Source organism: Larimichthys crocea, chromosome III (genome assembly GCF_000972845.2).
Source record: "Larimichthys crocea isolate SSNF chromosome III, L_crocea_2.0, whole genome shotgun sequence".
In the NCBI taxonomy this organism is placed as follows: Eukaryota; Metazoa; Chordata; class Actinopteri; family Sciaenidae; genus Larimichthys; species Larimichthys crocea.
The window spans coordinates 86,765-107,509 of record NC_040013.1 but is presented as its reverse complement, the minus strand read 5'-3'; the positions used below and the strand labels follow the sequence as shown (position 1 = coordinate 107,509).

At 43.6% G+C, this 20,745-nt stretch overlaps 1 protein-coding gene across 4 annotated transcripts in view; it reads left to right on the top strand.

The window, feature by feature from the left end:
- The first annotated feature begins 4,540 nt into the window (after window positions 1–4,540).
- The window catches only part of hivep1 (HIVEP zinc finger 1), an 82,854-nt gene continuing 66,649 nt past the window's right edge, over window positions 4,541–20,745 (top strand). Inside the window, exons 1-2 of one of the 4 annotated variants that reach the window (XM_027276416.1) lie at window positions 4,541–4,762; window positions 7,020–7,163. In XM_027276416.1, the coding sequence (XP_027132217.1) occupies window positions 7,124–7,163 (40 nt within the window). In that variant the 5' untranslated portion in view covers window positions 4,541–4,762; window positions 7,020–7,123. Of the gene's footprint in view, window positions 4,784–4,805; window positions 4,884–4,994; window positions 5,161–7,019; window positions 7,164–20,745 lie in introns of those variants that run through there. The other 3 variants (XM_027276406.1, XM_027276424.1, XM_027276433.1) reach the window with 3 other exon arrangements.

Sequence of the window (20,745 nt, the reverse complement as noted above, 5' to 3'; positions counted from 1 at the left end):
TATATGATGATGAAGTCAGACAGGTGATAAAACACACAGAAACACCACACATGATAAATTGAACAAACAAAATATAGTACTCACTTCTTATGGACGCACACAGAATATGAAAAGAAAAAAAAAAACACCATCAAAAATCTGAAAATGAGTGATAAATGCTGAATTCGAATGAAAAAGAGTGCCAGCAGTGTCTCCCGTAACCGCAACTGAAAAGAAAGGGAAAAAAAGAAAAAAAAGAGCCTGCAAAAGGTCACTTCAATTAAGGCACTTAATTGCCGAACTGTCATTGGTCCAGGCGGTCATGGGCAGCGCATGCACACTGAATGGTGCATGATCTAGTAAGTTGGTGACCTTCTGAACACTACTCTTAGTATTGATGCTACTACATCTGCAGTTGAACAATTACTCCTCCTTGGCCCGACTAAGAAATCCATTACTCGTTTTCACAATGTCTTAAGCCAGACTGTGCCAGCCAGATGTGATAAATGTACAGGATGTTATGCAGAAGTGGCAAGGTGAACTTGGTATAGATCTTGATGGGGACAAGTGGACTAGGATATGGACTCAAACAAAGAATAAACAAAGAAAATATCTGTGTGTAACCGTGCCAGATTGCTGCAATTTAAGATTGTGCACCATTTACAAATCTCTCCTAAAAAAAGACATAAAATTAACTCTCAACTCTCACCTGTATGTTTAAAATGTAAAATCTCAGTGGGCACTTATACTCACTGTATCTGGACATGTCCTAAAATACAAGCATATTGCATAACATCCTCACATATGCAGCAAGGAAGAATATCTTTTTAGATAATTATGGAATGTTTTCTCCTTGAGTACCTGACCTGTCTGCTTCACTCGTCAGAGGGACAGTTTATGAACATTTGGACTCCATATCTTCACTTTTCCAGCTCTACGGTGGCTTCGGTGCTCTTGAATGTTGTCCTTGGCTAGCCCTGGGCATTCAGTCTGTCTCTCTACTGATGATAAAAACAACACCCTGTATGGATACAAATGGACAATATAGCCTCATAATATAGCCAGGCATGTTCCTCTAATTGAAAGCCCTCAGATATAGTTTGTTAGGGGGCTGTTTGCTCACTGCTTCTGGCCTCTGTGATGGTTTTTAAATGGAAAATGGTCCAGTATGATGTTATATGTGTATAAGGTAGAGTGTATCTACACAGGACAGCCTTGGTGTCAAAGCCATATGGCATATGTTCAGCAATAGGACGTGCATAAAAAAAGATAAAAGGATGCCACCCTATAAATACTTCAGCAACATCAATCTATCCAAACGTCTCACTGGGTGCCAAGAAAAATAGGACACACAAGCATTGCCTTATGAATACTATTTTTCTTCGGAAGGTTGCGTTTGTTAAAATATATCTATTTTTGATAAGAAAAAAAAGATATAAAAACAGGCTCATGTATGCTAAGCGTTCAGCGAAGGACACAAGCAGCAGTGCTTTGTCTCACATAAGAGGCTATTGTTCAGGAGGACAGTTCTGCTGGGCAGCTGTGCTTATTTTCTGTTACCACTCCAGGATATTTATAGCCCTGCTGCCATTTACTAACACTGCTGTGGGGACAGTTTAGGAAGTCCCCATCTTTAATATGACCAAACTGTAATCATATCGCTGCACTGACAAAGGTCTAACTGACACTGGGAATGTTAAAAATATTTTCTCTTCAGTGGAAGCTGACACTATGATCCTTAAAAGTGTGAGGGGTCAACTTAAGTCAGGAAATGATCTATCACAAATTTCTATAGGTTGATTATCATATGATGCATTCTACCATGAGAGAAACTGTTCTGATCCCAAAAATAATCTTCAACAGGGAAAGAAAAGATGGAATGTCAGGAAGAGCAACAGAGGAGGGATCCCTGTTCATGCCTATATACAGGCCTATAATAAAAGAAACGTATAGACTAATGTGTCTGTTTACCAGCTCTAAAGTAAGCAAACATTGAGCTAGCTCACTACCAGCCTTTTTCTCCAAACACATGGAGGTACATATTAGTTACATTACAGTATTCAGGACTGATCCTGATCTGATGTTTTTCTATAGCAAGATTTATGTTAGAAAAAAAAACCCTATTTCTGTTTTTATAACTCATTCTATATTAGCCTTTTAATATTAAAAAGAAACATTAAAAAGTCAGGTGATAACCAAGTTATGGGTTTAAATTGTTAACTTTAGCTTACACTAGCAAGCTACAACTGATGAAATTGATAAGATATATCTAAGTGTTAAACTGTGAACTGTGAACTGCGAGTGTGCAGATAATTTGTCCACCTCCTCCTTGCCTTTTTCATGCTGCATGTCAATTTTGACTTGGGCATACCGCCCCCAGTTAAAGTCTCACTCTCAGAAAAACAAGTCTCTGTGTCTACAGTTTCTATTTTAATTGATTTGAGAACTGAATAACTTTTACATTCATTGACAACATTCATTGATTCAATCCCCCAAACAGACTGCATCAATGTTCAGATCGCTGGATGTGAAGAGACAACACCTTGTCCCTACTGCAGAAAAAAAAGTTCCACTATTCAAATGTGCCATTTTAAGTTGTTGCAGTTGAAACAGGTGAGTCATAAAGCTCGACTAAGCCAGGAGTCCCACTCTGCAGTCTGCTGGAAGCCTGTGATATGATGGTGGGCGGCTGTCACACAATCATTTATTAATGGTAGATTTGCCTCACTGCAGCAAAGTTTCTTTGGGTGACAGTGTGTTTATCTGAGACATTTTTTTGCGGAAACCGCAGCTAATGATATGAAAAAGTATAACGGCTGCAGTTTAGTTCACTAATCTGGGTCATCTCTTTTTACTCTTAAGTTTAAATTCAATGCAAATTAGCCTATTTTCATTTAAATAAATCCACAGTAATTGTGATGCTTTTACATACACATGAACATTTTTAATTACATTATTTCACATAAATGTCTTTACAAGGAACCAGTTGCTCCGTGAAAAGATTTACTTATGCATTTATTTGAAAGCTATTCATGACTATGTGGCAAAAAATAGCATGACCTTTTTCCTTTGGTGATGTGTCATAGCTGGACTAACTAACTAAAAATAACAACATGGTGTCGTGGCAGTCAGCACACCAGTGCACCCAGGCAACTTCTGCTGCAAATGATATACAGTTATTATAATACAACTGAAACAATATTATAATACACCTATTATCTGTTTCAGAGCAAATCGCCTGTTTTACGGACCTCTGACTGAGTGGGCTGTGAGAACATTATAAATTATGGTTGCCATTATTTCATGTTATTTTGACATTTTATTGGAGGAAAGTTCAAATTGAGCAAGAAGTAAAATTCCCCTTTGTGCTGGCGTCTAAATGCTAAGCTAAAGCTAACGTGGAAAGTATGAGTTAATGTGGTGGTGGCTGTGAATCCAAACAGGTCACTTCAAAGTTACACATTCATATGTGCAATAATATACAAGTAGACTCGACTATAGATAGATAGAAGATATATTGCTCAAGTCAACCTTAGCCAGACATTAACACTGTTAGCACATCTTTTTATTTTATATCGTACAAAAGTAATTTTGCTTCAAAAGATAATGTAAAAGTACATTTAATTTCAGGCTAATGTTATGGATTTATTTATAAAGGGAAGAAAAGGTGTCTTTGCTGTGGAGACATGCAGCTAGGTCCTTTAGCCTCCTAGTTTCTGCAGTTGAGTAGACAGGGGGCTTTGCTAAATGTAGCTTAATTGGGCTTAAGACAGATGCTATGCTAGTAAGAATACTGAACACTTTTCACGGTCCGGAACGGCTGATCTGACACTTTGAGAAATTTTCTGGCTGGTCTGCACAGTGACATGAACCAGGGCTGCAGACTTAATGGATATTTGTTTGCTAGCTCTCTTAATGGGCCACTGGTGGGTCTGCTGTCTGTTAGCCTGCCCTCACACAGCTTTGGCTTTATGCAAATGAGTTTGGAAGTGAACTGTTACCATTGGCTGTATGCAAATGGTAACATACTGGCTTCAGTATTTATAATATTTGTGTAAATGTACTATGCTGCTATCCAACAGCTTCTCTGGGAGTCCTGTTCCTGTTAGTTAGGTAGTACAACTGTAGTACAATATATATATATATATATATATATATATATATATATATATTTACATACATACATATTTATATACATATATTTGAGCGGTCGGCACTAAGTAATGGAGGCCAAAGTTCATCTATGTTTTGTCATTTACCACCAAGGGCAGCCGTCCTGGTACAGAGAGACCCACTGTTGTGGCCCTGCTGCTGGTTTGTGCATGGGAAAGCCCGGTCGGTAGTGGCGGAGGGGCACAACGTGACCTGACAACAAGGAACCTCCGGGAAAACCGTCAGTCCTTAACTATGTGCAGGAGAAGGGGGGGGGGGGTCCTTCAGGAGATTTACGACAGACGACACGAACTGCGGCTCCTACATCCTCGACTAGGACAGAGTCTGATATACAGTATAACCGGGAGAGGAAAAGAAGCAGCAGGAGGAGGAAGAGGGGGAGGAAGTGCGCGGAGTACACACACGATTGAAATTCTGACTCCGAGGAGTCATCGGTGCGATGATGGCTGCTGTCGGGATCCCCCCACTGCCCGGAAAGGCCACCCCATGGCTGAGAGGCGGAGACGGGACCCCCGTTGACGTCAGTGGGCCTGTCTGTTTCCTGCAATAGAAAGTGAGAGAGAAGGTGAAGGGAGAAAACAGAGCTGTACCCCTCCTCTTTACACTAAAGGTGTGTTACAACCCTGCACCTGTGAGTATTCACAAACACACTTTGAGTGCGCTTCATTTGCTTGTATGCGTGTTTTGAAGCCGGGGCCGGGGCCGGAGCGGGGTTTGCTGCTGTGATATAGGTCGGTGTCGGTAGCTGCACACTCAGAGTCGGACATGCTTTTCTCGCTGCGTGTCTCTCGTCCGGGTTTTTCCTGCCGGTAACTTTAAATGCTCGGTGTATGTGTGTGTGTGCGCCCGCGTGCTCAGGTGGAATCGGCTCAGTTGCCTCATGTTGTTGTGTTTTGGCGCAGTGTGTTTCCTGTGTACAATTTCTGCAGTAAACCGTGTCCGAGGACGCAACTTCAGCTCTCCGCTGCTTCTCTACGCAGCGCTCTTTGTTGCTCTTTTGTACTGTAGGTAAGCCACGAGCTATTTGTGTCACCTCCACTGTGTTCACTGTCAGCGCTTGTGTTGTCACAAATGTGCAGTGCAGGCTGAACGTTCCCTTTTGTTGGATAAGGAGCAAGTGTCCCATTCGACCGCTGTTGCAGAGACAGTGAGGGGTTTTCCCTGGCTCCTCCCTCACTTACAGGGCGTTCACGTGTTGCAACAGGCACAAAATACGCTATTCCCACGCATTGTTTTTGCTGACTTCATTGCATACAGTTAAAACCAAATGATTTCTGTGTTTATCATGATGGCAGCGTTGTGAACCACAAGCGCATATCTCCCGCAGCGCGGACAAAAATCCATGCAGCATGACTTTTTATTGATTTTCTTTTTCTTTTCTTTAAAAAAAAATCTTATTAATTATGTCACGCTCTCCCAGACACCGTCATTGCATGACTGTGCGTGCATTTCCGCCACTGCTGCCCTTCCTTTACATAACGCCTCTGGATGATCCTCAGGTGTGATCGAATCATTAGTCACCTGTAAGTTGCATTCCAGCCTGTCAGGGTTAGTACATAGCGTTACAGGGTAGCTTTGGCTTCAGTCACTGCTATTTTTTTTCCTCCTCTGGTGTCAGTATCAGGGTGTTTCCTCACATATTTGTGCACACACGCGCGCGCACTCACACACGCAGACAGGCTGGCAAACGGATTGACAGACACACCGGAGGAGATGATGTGCACGTCTCTCTCCTCCGCCTCAGGACCCGCGACGCCTAACTAGCACCGACTTTAGACATATGCATCATTTGGGGGGGTCTCTTCGTTCCCATCGTGTTATTCTGCGCCTTGCACACACTGGGTCCATACCGAAATCCGCGTGAGATGATGTCATTGCTCTAGCGCCACATGTACCATCTGTATGGAGGAAAAAAAAATACATCATTCAGTTGTAGTAAGTGTTATGTAATGTTGGTGAAGGGGGCATACAAAGGCTTATTCCTGAAGCATTGCTGCTCTCTGCACCGTGCATTGCTCTGACAGGGGTAGAGGTGTTATGGGGACATGGTGGAAAGAAAAGATGGAAATGAGATATTTATTCATGATTTAGTGTTAGATTCTTTCTGTGTATGCAGCGGTGAGCTCCTCTCCTCTGTGGTTGTTTATGCATATCAGGGAGCTTAGAAAAGTCTCTGCAGCTCTGTGTGTTTCACATCTTGCTTACATTTAACTTAACACCCACCTTTTTGCAGACCAGAATTTGCATGAAAGCTATGTTAGGCTTCTGATCTTTGATTCAGTAAAAGGGCGTCACAAGCGATTTAATCAAACATTGCCACTGTGGAGGTCCATGCAGTGACTTTTGCTGTGATCTAACTTCTCTAATAGTGACCTCTATGTGCCGCCCAGCTGCCCTGAGCACCGGCACACACAGGACCTTATTGTTTGCATCTTTCACCGTCGTGCTGACACAGTGAAGAGCAGGTGCTGTGTATCAGCCGCTGACATTTCCTATAAACAGCTGCGGATCTTCCTGTCTTTTTATTTGAGATCAGACTGGCAGATAGGAGCTGCTGCAGAGGTTATATTGTTATGGGAAGAACACATTCACACCTCCTCCCTGACACCAGACAGTAGCCTGAGCTGCACTGCATATTATTACAGAGCAGCTCAGAGATGAGAGGCCTGACATGGAAAGTGTGGCTGGGGCACCTGTTTAAGAAATAAACTCAATCAGCATCTCTGTCCTGGACTCTTAGGTGGCTGTCAAGTGAAAGCAGGAGGCTCTACACACTGCAAGGCCAGCAGAGCACTTCTTGATCTTGTGTGGGTTCATATTTAGCTGATTCTGACGTGTGTGTGTGTGTGTGTGTGTGTTTTCTGTAGATGTACCCAGACTGCAGCTCAGGAGTCCACTCTTCTCCAGGTCCAATGCTAGAATCGATAGAATCTACTTTCACCAAGATGCACCTGTGAACTGAGGTGGAAAGATGCCGCGGACCAAGCAGAACAACCCCAAGAACTTAAAAGGTTAGTTCACACACATATCCGTCCACACTGTGTGTTCCATTTCCTGTCAGCTGGTGGATTTGTCCTTTTGAGGATCTGCTTAGTTCTGACCACAAAGTAATGAGGTCAGCACGTATTGTTGGCTTAAGATGTGCTGTCTGACTTGATGGTGTCTCTGTCATAGCCTGGTTATTTTGCCTTAATATGATTCTAAATTTGGTTTTCCACATAATCAATTTAGAAATCAAGCTTCTACTTCTACAAGCAAAAATCCAGATTATTAGAAAAATGCCAACACAGCTGTTTTTCTGGGCTCATGAAAAGTTAATGTGTTGGAGATGGAAAGTGATGTGATCTTTCAGTTTGTTGTGTTGCTCCTTGTGTCACAACAAAGCTAGATTTTGTTTGTTTGTCTGAGGGAAATTCCTGGTTTCACCATTTTCATGGATTAATTATGTAACACACTGTGTGAATCAAATCAAATGAGCCCGTTTTAGTTTTTACAGTTTTATTTAAAGTGAAAGAAGGAAATAGAGAAAATCCCTCATGCAGGTTTTCTGCCCTCAAGGGGATGACATGCTGTTATATTCACGAGCATTGCAGTGCTCTTTAGTGCTGTTGGTCAAAGTTGTTAGCCATTGCTACTAAACCTTATGCTTACAAAATCATCATGTTCCAAACTGTTCTTAATAGTGAAATTAATAAATCACTGTGTCATACTTGAATAAAGAATGATGACTTTAATTCAGATAGTGTCCAAAGACTTGTGTGTTTGTATGCAATGTTTTTGTTATCAGCTACTTTGGTATTTGGTCCAGTACTTTTTAGTGGCGAAGAAGACTATAGAACATTATTTGCATATTATAGACTCAGGATTTGTCAATGAGGGACAATGAGTGGATGTCATATTGTATCATATGTTGTATTATTTTTTTGTGGAAAAATACTAGATGCAAATTCTTATTGAAATCAGAGGAAGTGTAAGTGTGTTGTATGGCAAATGGACTGTACTTATATATCACCTTTCTAGTCTGACCACTCAAAGCGCTTTACAGTACGTATCTCACGCACACACATTCATACACTGATGGCATTGGCTGCCATGCAAGGTGCCAACTGTCATCAGTTTGAGGAGATAACCATTCATACACATTCACACACTGATGGCACAGCCTTCATGAGCAATTTGGGGTTCAGTATCTTGCCCAAGGACACTTCGACATGCAGACTGGAGGGGATAGAATCGGGGGCTGATCTTCTGATTAGTGGACGAGCCACAGCCGCCCCATGGACGTGGATCTTTTATCAAACTGATGTGTTTATTTACATAGTCAGTAACAGTAATCAGTGTGTCACCATGAGTGGGAGAAGAAGCACTTTGAAGGAAAACACATAGACATAAAGAGAAACATAACAATATGCATTCAAAGTACATATTAAAGATAGAGCTGACACAGCATATTGAAGCTACAGTGTCTCTTCCTGCTGATACAGAACACCAGTTGGCTCAAAGGATATTGTGTTATATTGAGAATTGACAGATTTATGTATCAACAGACGTTTGCAGTTCACAGATCTACGAATTTGCAGCATTCCATGCTGGGTGTGAAACTGTGCATCATTGCTATTCCCCAGCAGTCGATCCACACAGCAGATTTCCTAATGTCTGTGAGCAGAGAATCTGAGATTCTGTTTTGGTGACTGTTGTCTTGTTTGTTTGAGGTTTTTGATTTGAAATCTGGATTTGAAATTTGACAGCATGGAAGATCCCTAATTCAAACATTTTTTGTTATTTTTGTATCTCTCTGTGGTGGTTTCTGTTTATTTTGCATCTTTGTAGTCATTCAGTCTTTTGTAGTCTTTTTATTCAAAGTTACGTCCTGACTGTGTTTTAAACAGAGTTACATTTAAATGAAGGAATCCAGAAGCAGCAGTAGCTTGGTATAGTAATTTTTTTTCCGGTATTACCGGAGTACTCAGTTTACGTCCTCATCACCGATAACTTGTTGAGACATTGTTTGTTTTGACCCAGTTCATCGCCTCTCCTCCTGGGCCTGCACTCAAGGCTTTCCCTTCATCACACAGGAAATGATAATTATACGGCATGCTATCACATGCTCCAACTTTTCCCGGGAACTTAAAGAAACCCTCTTACACTGCCCTGAAGACATCACATTATGATGATTAATATCTAAGACTAGCTTTATAAATCTTCAGCTTGGAGCTAAATGGAGCCTTTAACACAGTATTTTCTTTGCCTGGAAACAAAGCAGTAATGAATCTTGGCACAGATCAAACATGGTATTTATTTCAGTATTCCGAGTTTTGGCTGGATGATGGAAAGACTCAGCTCTTTCATGTCCTCTCTGCCTCAGGGGCTTGGCAGTGGACTGACCCTGGTATAAAAGATGGCACACACATGTTCCCTCCCGGTTATCTGAAGAGACTAGTATCTGACTTGACACACTTAAAGTAAAATATTGGTTTGGGGTTGGTGTGAGGAATAAACTGGCTCGTGGTTTGGTGAAACAACACAATGGATTGTCGATCAGAACAAGCAAGGCACAAACACAGGGGATCCAATTGATTCTCATTTATTGTTAGCTGGTTGTTTTCTGGTGGAAAGGAGAAATAACAGAACAGCAAAATATTAATCCACACAACTCAAACTTAAGGGTCAATTAACAATTGAACAAAGATTATTAATCTAAACAAATCTTAAGAAAATGGGGAAATTAACATTTATATTATAAATTTACCTACTGAATATACTATGACTGTGTGAAACAAAAAAAGGATAACTCACATTAAATACACAGCTCAAACATTGAGAATGAGGGAGGGAGGGTGAGGATGAGGCCAGCCAGCTCCTTTGTTCTTCATTAAGGACAAAAGGCCTCACCCAGGTGAGCTGGCTGCCTAAATAGACTTGAGGGCTCCGCCCCCAATTAATGGGAGGTGAAAGGAGGCGGGGATTTTCTACAGCCGCCCCTCAAATATGTGGCTCATATTTGACTTGGAGGAAAATCCTCATATTGGAGGAGAGTCTGGATCATCCTTGAACTTGGTGAGAGCAACTAGCCGGCTGACTGGACACACATAGGTCTTTCCTTTCACTACTATTTCGGCCACTCTGACTCTTCCATTCGAGCTCGGGAGGATCTTCTGAATTTTACCTATTGGCCATGAAACACGGGGTAGATTTTGGTCCACAACCATGACCACAGTATCCACAGTGAGATTTGGGTTTTCCCCTTTCCATTTTTTATTTTTTTTGTCGTGGTTGGAGTGTTGGCAGATAATGTTTCAGGAAGCTTGCCCAGAAATGATCAGCGAGTACCTGGCTGTGACGCCACCTTCTTGTTCTCAAGAGGTCAGGATGGGCATGCATAACTTGAGGAAGGGCTGCTTCAAGCCACCCCATGAGGAAAAGGTTGGGAGTCACTGGATTGGGGTCAGACACATCAGATTATAGGTATCCAAGGGGCTTTGAGTTTAAGATTTCCTCCACCTCTATAAGCACAGTGCTCAACACTTCCTCAGTAACAACTTGATCACCCAAGGTCACACGCAGAGCAGATTTGATTGCTCTCACCTCCCTTTCCCATACGCTCCTCACTTCGGTTCCTCCGAAGTGAGGAGCGTATGGTGGATTTCTCCTGAAGCGAACTTTGTATTTGGCTAATTGATCCTGGAGGTCAGGGGTCAGTTGGTCAAAGGCTCTCTGCAACTCTTTCTCTCCTCCTACAAAGTTGGTGCCGTGATCAGAATGCACCTCAAAGGGAGTTCCACGCCGTGCCACAAAACGGTGGAAAGACATGAGGAAGCTATCAGTGTCCAGGCCTGAGAGAAGGTCAATGTGAATGCAACGTGTAGTGAGACATTTAAAGAGAATCCCCCATCTCTTCTCCCGCCGGTGGCCAACTTTGATAAGGAAGGGCCCAAAGCAATCCATCCCAGTGGACCAAAAGGAAGGCTTGAAAAGCCGCAGACGAGATGGTGGCAAGTCAGCCATCTGAGGAATCGGGTCTGGCTTTCCATTTCCTACAGTCAATACATGAACTCTGGGCCAGGATGTTTTAACCGTTTGTCATGATCCTTGATCAGCAGCTGTGTGATGTAGTTCTTTGGATCCAAGACCACAGGGTGCATGTTGCTATAATCCAGATCCTCACTTTTGCGCAGCCAACCTCCCACTCTGATTAGGTTTGTGGTATGATCAAATTCAGGGGCCAAGTTATTCAGGGGACTTTGCTTTAAAATGGGTTTGTTAGCCTGTAGCAGAGCAAATTCTTCTGGGAAACTCTCCTGCTGTGCATGCTGGAGGAGAAGAGTTTCCACGTAGGGTTTGTCAGGAGCCTGAGGATCTGCATCCAAGGATGGAGAGATGTGTTGAGAGGTGCGAACCACCAAATCCTCCCAGCACTGGAACTGCAGTAGGTTCGGAGAAACACTAGGTAGCAGTACGTAAGCAGTACCACAGAAGACAGACTTCCTCAACTCTGTGGCTGCTTCAGTAGAAGTTGAGGAAGGATTTAAGGGCCACTGATAAGGAGGTAAGTACAGGAAAGGAGGGGCCTGATTCCATCGATGGGGTGCAGCAAGCGTTGTGAGGGTTTTTTCCCCTAGTAATATCATTTGCAGGGTTGGTTGCTGATTCTGTATACCTCCAGCCTGAAGCAGCAGTGTGCTCAAGGATCTCTGTGATACGATGGGCCACGAAGATCTTATACTGGCAGGACTCGGATTGCAGCCAGGTTAGGATGGTGGTGGGGTCTGTCCACATCACTAGACAGTGGAGAGGGAGAGTCAGCTCTGCTTTCAGCATCCTTGCTAATTGGGCTCCAGTGAGAGCAGCACATAGCTCTAGGTGGGGTATAGTGAGCTGCCGTCTTGGTGCCACTCTTGAATGTGCCATGACAAAGGAGACTTGAACCTGTCTGTTGGAGTCCACTGTCCGTAAGTATGCAACAGAGCCATATGCTGCTTCAGAGGCATCACAGAACACATAACATAACATCTTGGGAGTCTGATTCTGGACAATTGTGGAAGCTCCTCCTCCCATAACCTTCAGGCCTTTACAAAGGCATCAGGAAGGCAGGGTCATCCCAGACCAGACCTTAGACCACAGTTTCTGAAGAAGTACATTTGCTCTGGTGGTGAATGGGATGATGAACCCCAGGGGATCATATTGCATGGCCAGTATCCTGTACACGTTCCTGAGGGTCAGAGGATGATAACTAACTGGTTTGTGTTTGTATCCCAAGGTGTCTGAAGAGCAATACCATATTAAACCGAGGGCTCCTTCCCTTGGGTCAGTGTGGTCTTGGATGAGCCACATTTCAGTGCTCTCTGATCGGGCCTCTTTGGGAAGGTGCTGAACTACTGAAGGGAGGTTACTGATCCATTATTGGATCTTAAAACCACCAGTAGCAAGCCGTGCTCGGAGGCTGTTAAGAAGACTTTTGGCCTGCCCTTCAGTAGGGAAGCTCTGCAGGCAGTTGTCCACGTAGAAGGACTGCAGGACTGACGTTTCGATGTCTTCTTCTCCTCCATCCTTCACATGCCGCTGAAGAGCATATGTAGCACAACAAGGACTACAGGTGGTCCCGAATGGCAGAACTTGCCACTCATAAACCTCTGCAGGCTCCTCACGTCGCATATTTCGCCATATGAAACGGAGTAATGGTCTATCCTCAGCCAGCAATCTGACCTGGTGGAACATGGCTTTTATATCACCAGAGATGGCAACAGAATGCTGACGGAAGCACAGCAGAACACCCATCAAGGACGGGCCCAGAACTGGGCCAGGAAGAAGACAGTCATTTAAGCACTGCCCTTCGTACTGTAATGAGCAGTTGAACACTAGGCGCTGTTTGCCATTGTGCTCCACAAGGTGGTGTGGTATGTACCATGATGATTCACTGTTTTGGACCATTTCTTGAGGACTGAGTTTCTTCACATATCCAGCCTCCAAGCAACTTATTTCTTTATTGTAAATAACTGCTACCTCTGGATTTTTTATCAGCTTCCGCTCCGTGCGTCTGAGGGCAGACAGGACGGATTCCTTTGGAGCTTGGGGTTTGGAGACCTTCAGATTGTGGATTAGGGGGGTTGCATAGTGACCAACTCTATTGATCTTCACTTTCACAATGTAGTTATCCAGCTGAGCTAGTGCTTCCTGGTCCTGTTTGGAACGGGTAATAACTTTCTCACTTTAATAAGGCAATACATCCACTTTCCATAGCCTTTCGACAGCATGATACAGGTCTGCCTCAGGGGATGCACAAGAAATAAACAAGGACTGGATTTCTAATCTTTTGGCTTCAGGTGAAAAACAATCTGGGTTGTCAGGGAGATCCTCAGGGAGCATTGTGGGTCCTTGCAAAGCCCAACCAAGACGTGTGGGCATAGCTGCTGGGCCGCCCCCTGGACCCAAACGGACTCGTTCCACAGGACACACAAGATGAGGATGATCTGAATCAATAAGGAGGAGAGGTTGCACTTTCTGGAAAGCTTGGAGTGGTAAGCCACGCAGATGCTTGAATCTCTGGAGGACATGCACAGGATAAGACTGTGGAGCAAGGCAAAGTTTCTCAGCAGTGAAGGCGTCCTTTATAATAAACTTCTTGTCTGCATTTGCTGCTTAGGAAATATTGAAAGTGACTGTAGTGCCCATGAGAGTCTCAGTCCCCTGGCGGACAGTTTTCAGCATGAGAGACTCAGCCGCCCCCTCAAGCCCAAGAGAGGTAACTGCAGTGGCTAAGAGCATGGTTTTCTCCGACCCATCGTCTAATATTGCATAAGTTTTAAGGTTCTCCCCCTGTAACTTAAAAGAACCTTGAAGAAGGACTCTTGTGCTGGAGCTGGAACGGATGAGGCAGGAGGTGCTTGAATCACTTTGTGGCTGATTCACCTCATGAAGGGCTCCAAGGTGCCTTCCATTGCACTTTGGGCAGCATTTCTTTAAATCACAGTTCCGTGCTCTGTGTTCACGAGCACATTTCCAGCAACGTCTTTTCTCTTGGATCCACCTCTTAACTGCATCCCTTGACAGCTGCCGAAATCTGGACAGACACTTATATGATGGCCAGAGGCACTACAGTAAGGGCATGTCTGGCTACGACGTGTAGCGACGTGAAGGTCGCTTGGTCTGACTTTAAGGATGGCTAGTGCCATGAAGTATAGTGGCCACTGGGTTACTAGGCTTTGAGAAGCTGGATTTCATGGGGTTTCGTTGCTCTAGGGGTCCTCTCCTATCACGTGTCTGTGTGGCCATGGCTTGACACTCAGCTTCTTCCTCAAGCCAGTTAGAAAAGTCCACCAAGTTATGAGGAACACCTGGCTTTGTGGCACGGCTGAATCTGGCATAATTGGCGACATGCTCAAAAGGGAGAAAGGGAGTTTACCCAAAAGTTGCTGCACATGAGATGCACAAGCCAACTCTGCATCCCCTTCACCATTCTCCAGCTACTGCAGCATGCCAACAAGAGCTCTAACTCGGATAGCAAACTCACTGAAGCTTCTGGAATCACTAGGACGTACAGAGGGAAGATTCAAGATGGCTGTAATCTCTCTCAGGACAAGCTGGTGTGGCTGACCATATCTCTGCTGCAAGGCTAGCATAGCCCTGGTGTAAGGAAGGGGATGATGTGCATAGGCCAAGGCAAGGTGACAGGCTATTTCCAACTTCAGGTGGTCCAACAATACATGGTATTTAAACTGCTCGCTTTCATCATTGGGTAGAAGATTTTTAAGAGCCATCTTAAGCAGTGCAAACTGTCGGGGGTCTTCATGGGTAAAGTAGGGAAAAGAAGGGGCTGCAACTGGATGAGCTCTGTGGGGCCTTGGTGGCTGCTGCGGCAGATATTGAGACACTAACTGGACTGGGTAAGTTGGGGCAGCACTGTGCAGGTTCAGAGAAGAGGGGTCAGGGTAACAAAGGACTGATACAGCCTGAGGATGTGAGACAGCAGCTGCAGGCTGGTGCCTGTACAAAGGGGCATGGGGCTGCAGGTAGGAGGACCCAGGAGGATTACCAGCAACTTGTGCGTGCACATAAGGAGCCTGTACATAGGAAGGGTTAGCCAATACAACTGATGAAGAGGAAAAAATGGCTGTAGGAGGGGGAACAGTCAGCTGAGGAGGTTGGAAGGCAAGACCTCGTCTGGAGTCTTGAGCCCTAGGGAAGGGTAGAGAGAGCTCACTTTTTTCTCTGACATTATGCTGGGGCTCATAATAATCCTGCTGCCTGGATGACGAATCCACAGAGGCTACATAAGGTACAACTGCTGAAACTCCTGAACATGGCTGCTGCAAGTCAGCAGGTTCACTGGGAACATGACAGTCTGATTGCTGGTCACAGTAATGTCCACTGGTTTGGGTTGCATGGGATAACTTTGACTTTGCACGCTGCAGAGTAGTTCTTAAAGAACTAGGGGGTGGTGGAAGGGACCAAGGACGACTAGGAGCTGGTGGTGAAGGAGGATAAGAGTCACAATGGATGATGGGAATGTCATGCTCACATAATTTCTCACGCAGTTCTTTTACTATAGGAGGAGGATTCGGGGGGGCACAAAGTCTTGGGGATTGATCAGTGTCATCATCATCCTCTAATGCATGTGATGAATGAGGAAAAAAGGATGCACCCCTATATGGCTGTGCCTCCAATCTGTCTTTCAGGGCCTCCACACTCTGTCCCACCTGCAGACTTCTGAGTTGATCCATTTCTCTCTTCATAACCTGCATGTCCATACTAGCAGTTTCTCCCTCGGCAGCATTAGGGAGCTTGAAAGGAAGGACTGGTTTGCTACTCGCAGCTGAACTCTCTACTGGAGCTGTGCAAAGCTTTCTAGATTCACTAGGAGACTTTAAAGGCTGAGGGTAGGATGAGACTGTAAGGACTGAGGTCTGAAGGCAAGCTTGAGAATTGTGTCTGATAATCTTCCAGATATGCAGGTGGTTTATGCTGAGCGCTTATTTGTTTGTGCTTTGTCCATTGAATTGATCTTGATCCGGCTCGAAGGACCATGTAAAATATTGGTTTGGGGTTGCTGTGAGGAATAAACTGGCTTGTGGTTTGGTGAAACAACACAATGGATTGTCGATCAGAATAAGCAAGGCACAAACACAGGGGATCCAATTGATTCTCATTTTTTGTTAGCTGGTTGTTATCTGGTGGAAAGGAGAAATAATAGAACAGCAAAATATTAATCCACACAAATAAAAAAAATAAAAATAAATTTACCTACTGAATATACTATGAGTGTGTGGAACAAAAAAAGGATAACTCACATCAAATACGCAGCTCAAACATTGAGAATGAGGGAGGGTAAGAATGAGGCCAGCCAGCTCCTTTGTTCTCCATTAAGGACAAAAGGCCTCACCCAGGTGAGCTGGCTGCCTAAATAGACTTGAGGGTTCCGCCCAATGTATGTAATATTGACATTGTTCCCACCCGGCTGCCCTGCTGACTAGGGATGCAACGGTACTCTGTAAAATATTCAACAGTTCGGTCCGCTATGCACAGGACAATGCATCCTTATAGACTTGGTGTGTGTGTGTGTGTGTGTGTGTGTGTGTGTGCGTGTGTGGGTTTAGTTCGGGTTCGCCGTTGAATACAACAACGAGGGAGTGAAAACTGTCGACAGGAATTTTACTGTCTGCAAACGTTGTTTGAAACATGCCCCATACTCAAAAGGAAACACAAGTAATATGACCAAGCATCTCCAGTGTGAGCATCCTGATATAACGCTTGCTGAACAGAGGACAGTCCAACAAAAGGTAACACCAGCGAAACAACTGTCTATACCGAGTCAAGGCTAAGAGGGACTTTACCACTTAAGTGTATATTTTGTTTACATTTTTGTATGTGTTAATTTTTTTATACATATTGTATAGTGTATACAAGCAGTCAAAGGCTAAGAGGCATTTTATTAAAAATCGAATCAAATTTTATTTGTATAGCCCAAATTCACAAAACACATTTTGCCTCAGAGGGCTTTACAATTTGTACAGGGAGTGACACCCTCTGTCCTTAGACCCTCGGTTCGAGTGAGGAAAAACTTGCCCACAAGAAACCCTTTAACAGGGAAAAAAGGTGGAAGAAACCTCAGGAAGAGCCACAGAGGAGGGATCCCTCTTTCAGAACCGACAGAGAGAGAGAGATTTCAGTAAAGGGAGATGCGACTGCATTTTCAACCAAAACCGTTCCTGACTAGGCTTAACCCTGAAAGAGACAGACAGAGAGACAGAGAGAGAGGGGAGAGAGGGGAGTCCCAGTGTAGTGCAGTGTAGTCCTAGGCAGCATAACTAAGGGATGACCTGAGCCAGCCCTCAAATCAAAATAGTCTTAAGTCTACTGTTGTGTTGACCATGTCTGCCTCCTGAACCCAAAATGGCAGTTTGTTCCACAGAAGAGGAGCTTGATAGCTGAAAGCTCTGGCTCCCAGTCTACTTTTGGAAACTATAGGAACCACAAGGAACCCAGCGTCCTGAGAGAGCAGTGTTCTAGAGGGGTAGGTACTATGAGCTCTTTTAGATAAGATTGTGCCTGACTATGAAGAGCTTTGTAAGTAAGGAGAAGAATTTTAAATTCTATTCTAGATTTAATAGGGAGCCAATGCAAGGAAGCCAAAATGGGAGAGATGTGATCTCTGATCTTGGTTCCTGTCAAAACACGTGCAGCAGCATTCTGAATTAACTGCAAAGTCCTAAGAGACTTATTGGAGCAGCCTGATAACAAAGAGTTACAATAGTCCAGCCTAGAAGTAACAAATGCGTGGACTAGTTTTTCTGCATCCCCTTGAGACACGATGCGTCTGATTTTGGCGATGTTACGTAAATGGAAGAATGCAGTCCTCGAAATTTGTTTTATGTGGACATTAAAGGACAAATCCTGATCAAAAACAACTCCAAGATTCTTTACGGTGGAGCTGGAGGCCAGGGTGATCCCATCTAAAGTAACTAAGTCTCTTCTGAGGTGTTTGGGTCCAATTACAAGAACTTCAGTTTTGTCTGAATTTAAGATCAGAAATTGATTGGTTGCATCAGGCTTGATCGATAAATATAATCGGGTGTCGTCAGCATAACAATGAAAATTGATAGAGTGATTCCTAATAATGTTCCCTAAAGGAAGCATATATAAACTGAATAGAAGTGGTCCTAGTACAGAACCTTGTGGGACTCCATGACAAACTTTGGTATGCATGGAGGATTCATCCATCAGTTCACAGTTATTTTTGCCGAAGCGGTTTTTCATTTCGCCACACACTGAGTCAATGCAGCTGAAGTAAATCCTGCATAGCTCTGTTTCATTGTTGGTATCTACATGTGTGCTGATTTCCTCAACGTAGTCAGCTAGGACTGCCTGGAATTTAGTCTCAGTGCGGATACTCTCAAGACAGGTGCATGCACTGCGGATGAGCTGCAAACCTAGAAGAAAAAAAACGAAAACCTTATTGTTACTGAATATAACACAACGTAAAGTGCAGCATTGCATGAAAAGACAGGGAAATGAAACAAAACAAACAAATCCAGCTATAAGTTCTAAAATATTGTGTAACATACATATCAAAACAATTGTTCCTGTAGGGATGCCCACAACAATTTTTAAGTTATTAATTTTTTTAGAAGTTGCTATAAGTGATCAATTAACTGAGTGATTTTAAAGATTTAAAGTTGATTGAATTTTAAGAGGCCTCTAAAATGGAGTTTATTGCAAATCCTTTAAAAATGGGTTAATGAGTTTAGAAAATAGCTAAAGCTATGCGTTTTATTTTTACTCCTTTTTTGTTATTTTCATTCATGTTTTATGTTCATTGTGAAGCACCTAATCCATCATGTAACTCTTTGCTGTAAGAAGCTGCATTTCTTGCATGGAAGGATCTATACAAATAGTTTATTATTATTATTATTATTATTATTATTATTATTTTGGCTTAGAAGTAGGTATACTTTTTTCACCATCTACATTAATAATTTCACCTGTAAGCAGATCCATGTCTTCGGACTGCAACATCTTGTTTGGGGTATCAAGATTTGCAAGGATCTTATGCACCATCTCAGCAATGAACTTAAAGCTGGGCTCAGACATGCTCTGCCACAATCCTGTTGCTTCAATGCGCAGATCTACTCCAAATGCCCGGTTGCAGGTGATCTCTCTGAGCAGTGTGGATAGGTCATCAAATGATTTCAGAATGACTGAGACTGTAGAATAGAGAAAATAAATCTCAATATCCTCGGGTGGGGGAGTCATTCACACAATACAGCATCATCATTATCATCTTAATCAGTCCAAATTAGCATACCTGTAGCAGAATGTCCAGTCCAGCGTTGGTCCACTAGGCACTTGAGTGTCTCTCCTTTGTAGAGAATGGCAACAGTTGGTCATCTGCAGAACTTGTACAGCATGTTACACACACTGAAGTCCATGACGGCCTTTTCAACTGCCAGGGCATGGATGACCACCAAATGCAGCTGATGATTATAACAGTGGACATATGGTATCTCTCTGTCCAGTTTTTGTTGCAGCAGTTTCTGTACCCCTTCATGTTTACCCGTCATGAGCAAGGCCCCATCATACACATGACTGATGATTTTCTCAGGGCTCAGGCCAGCTGTGGTGAGTTCTCCTAAGATGGTGTCAGTCAATGTAACTGCATCTCCGTGGTCAGCAGTGGCTATTGTTAGGAGGCGCTCAGTTGGTTCACACAGTTTGTTCAGAAAGCGTAGAACTATGGATATATTCTCTCTCCCTGTTAGGTCTCTGGTTCCATCCACTTGTAGAATGATTCACCAACTTCTTTGACAAAGTGCTTTCTTACTAAAGCACTCATCACATCTATTAAGTTATTTTGAATGTCATGGCTTGTGTATGTGTGTAGGAATAGTTTTTGCTGTCTTTGCTAATTCAGCATCTTTCCTTAGTGCAAACTCAAATAGAGACAAAAATAGCCCACATCCATCCTCATTCATAGCACTGTATGTGTCGTGGTCACCTCTAAAGGGCAGTTGGTTCACAGCAAGGAACTCTACAACATCAATAATTGCAGACAGATAATATCTGTTGCGCTGCAGTTGATCAATGTTAATTAGTGTTGAGATTTCCTTACTTGTGTGAATCCGTCTTTCCTTGGCCCTCCACATGTGTGGTCTTTGGGGCTCTTCGGTGCCAAGGTCAGTAGGCTGCAACGGCCTGTTGCTGTTCCTTACAGCTGTAATGTTACTGTAAACCCCTTTGTTGCTGTTGTTATTGTTGTTGACGTCGTCACTCACGTTTCTTCCATGCAGAAGGGTAACACTGCTCGGTGCTGCTCCTTGTGCTCCCTAGCTTCTGTAGCTACCTCCCCTAGCATGAATGTTTACTCCAGTGTTGCTGTTGACTTCAGTGCTTACGTTTCCAGTAGAAGTGAATGGCGCTGCTTCCTGCTCGCTATAGTTTGCGGCGTCACTTCTGAGCAACTGCGAACATGAACGTCAACTCGTCAAGTAATAGCGTACCCTCTAGTGACTCAGTGACCCGCCCCCATCCACCTGTAATTGGCCAGCACGTTGCCTTCGTTCGTTATTTGGATTGGTTGAATTGTATGATCGACAAACCGAG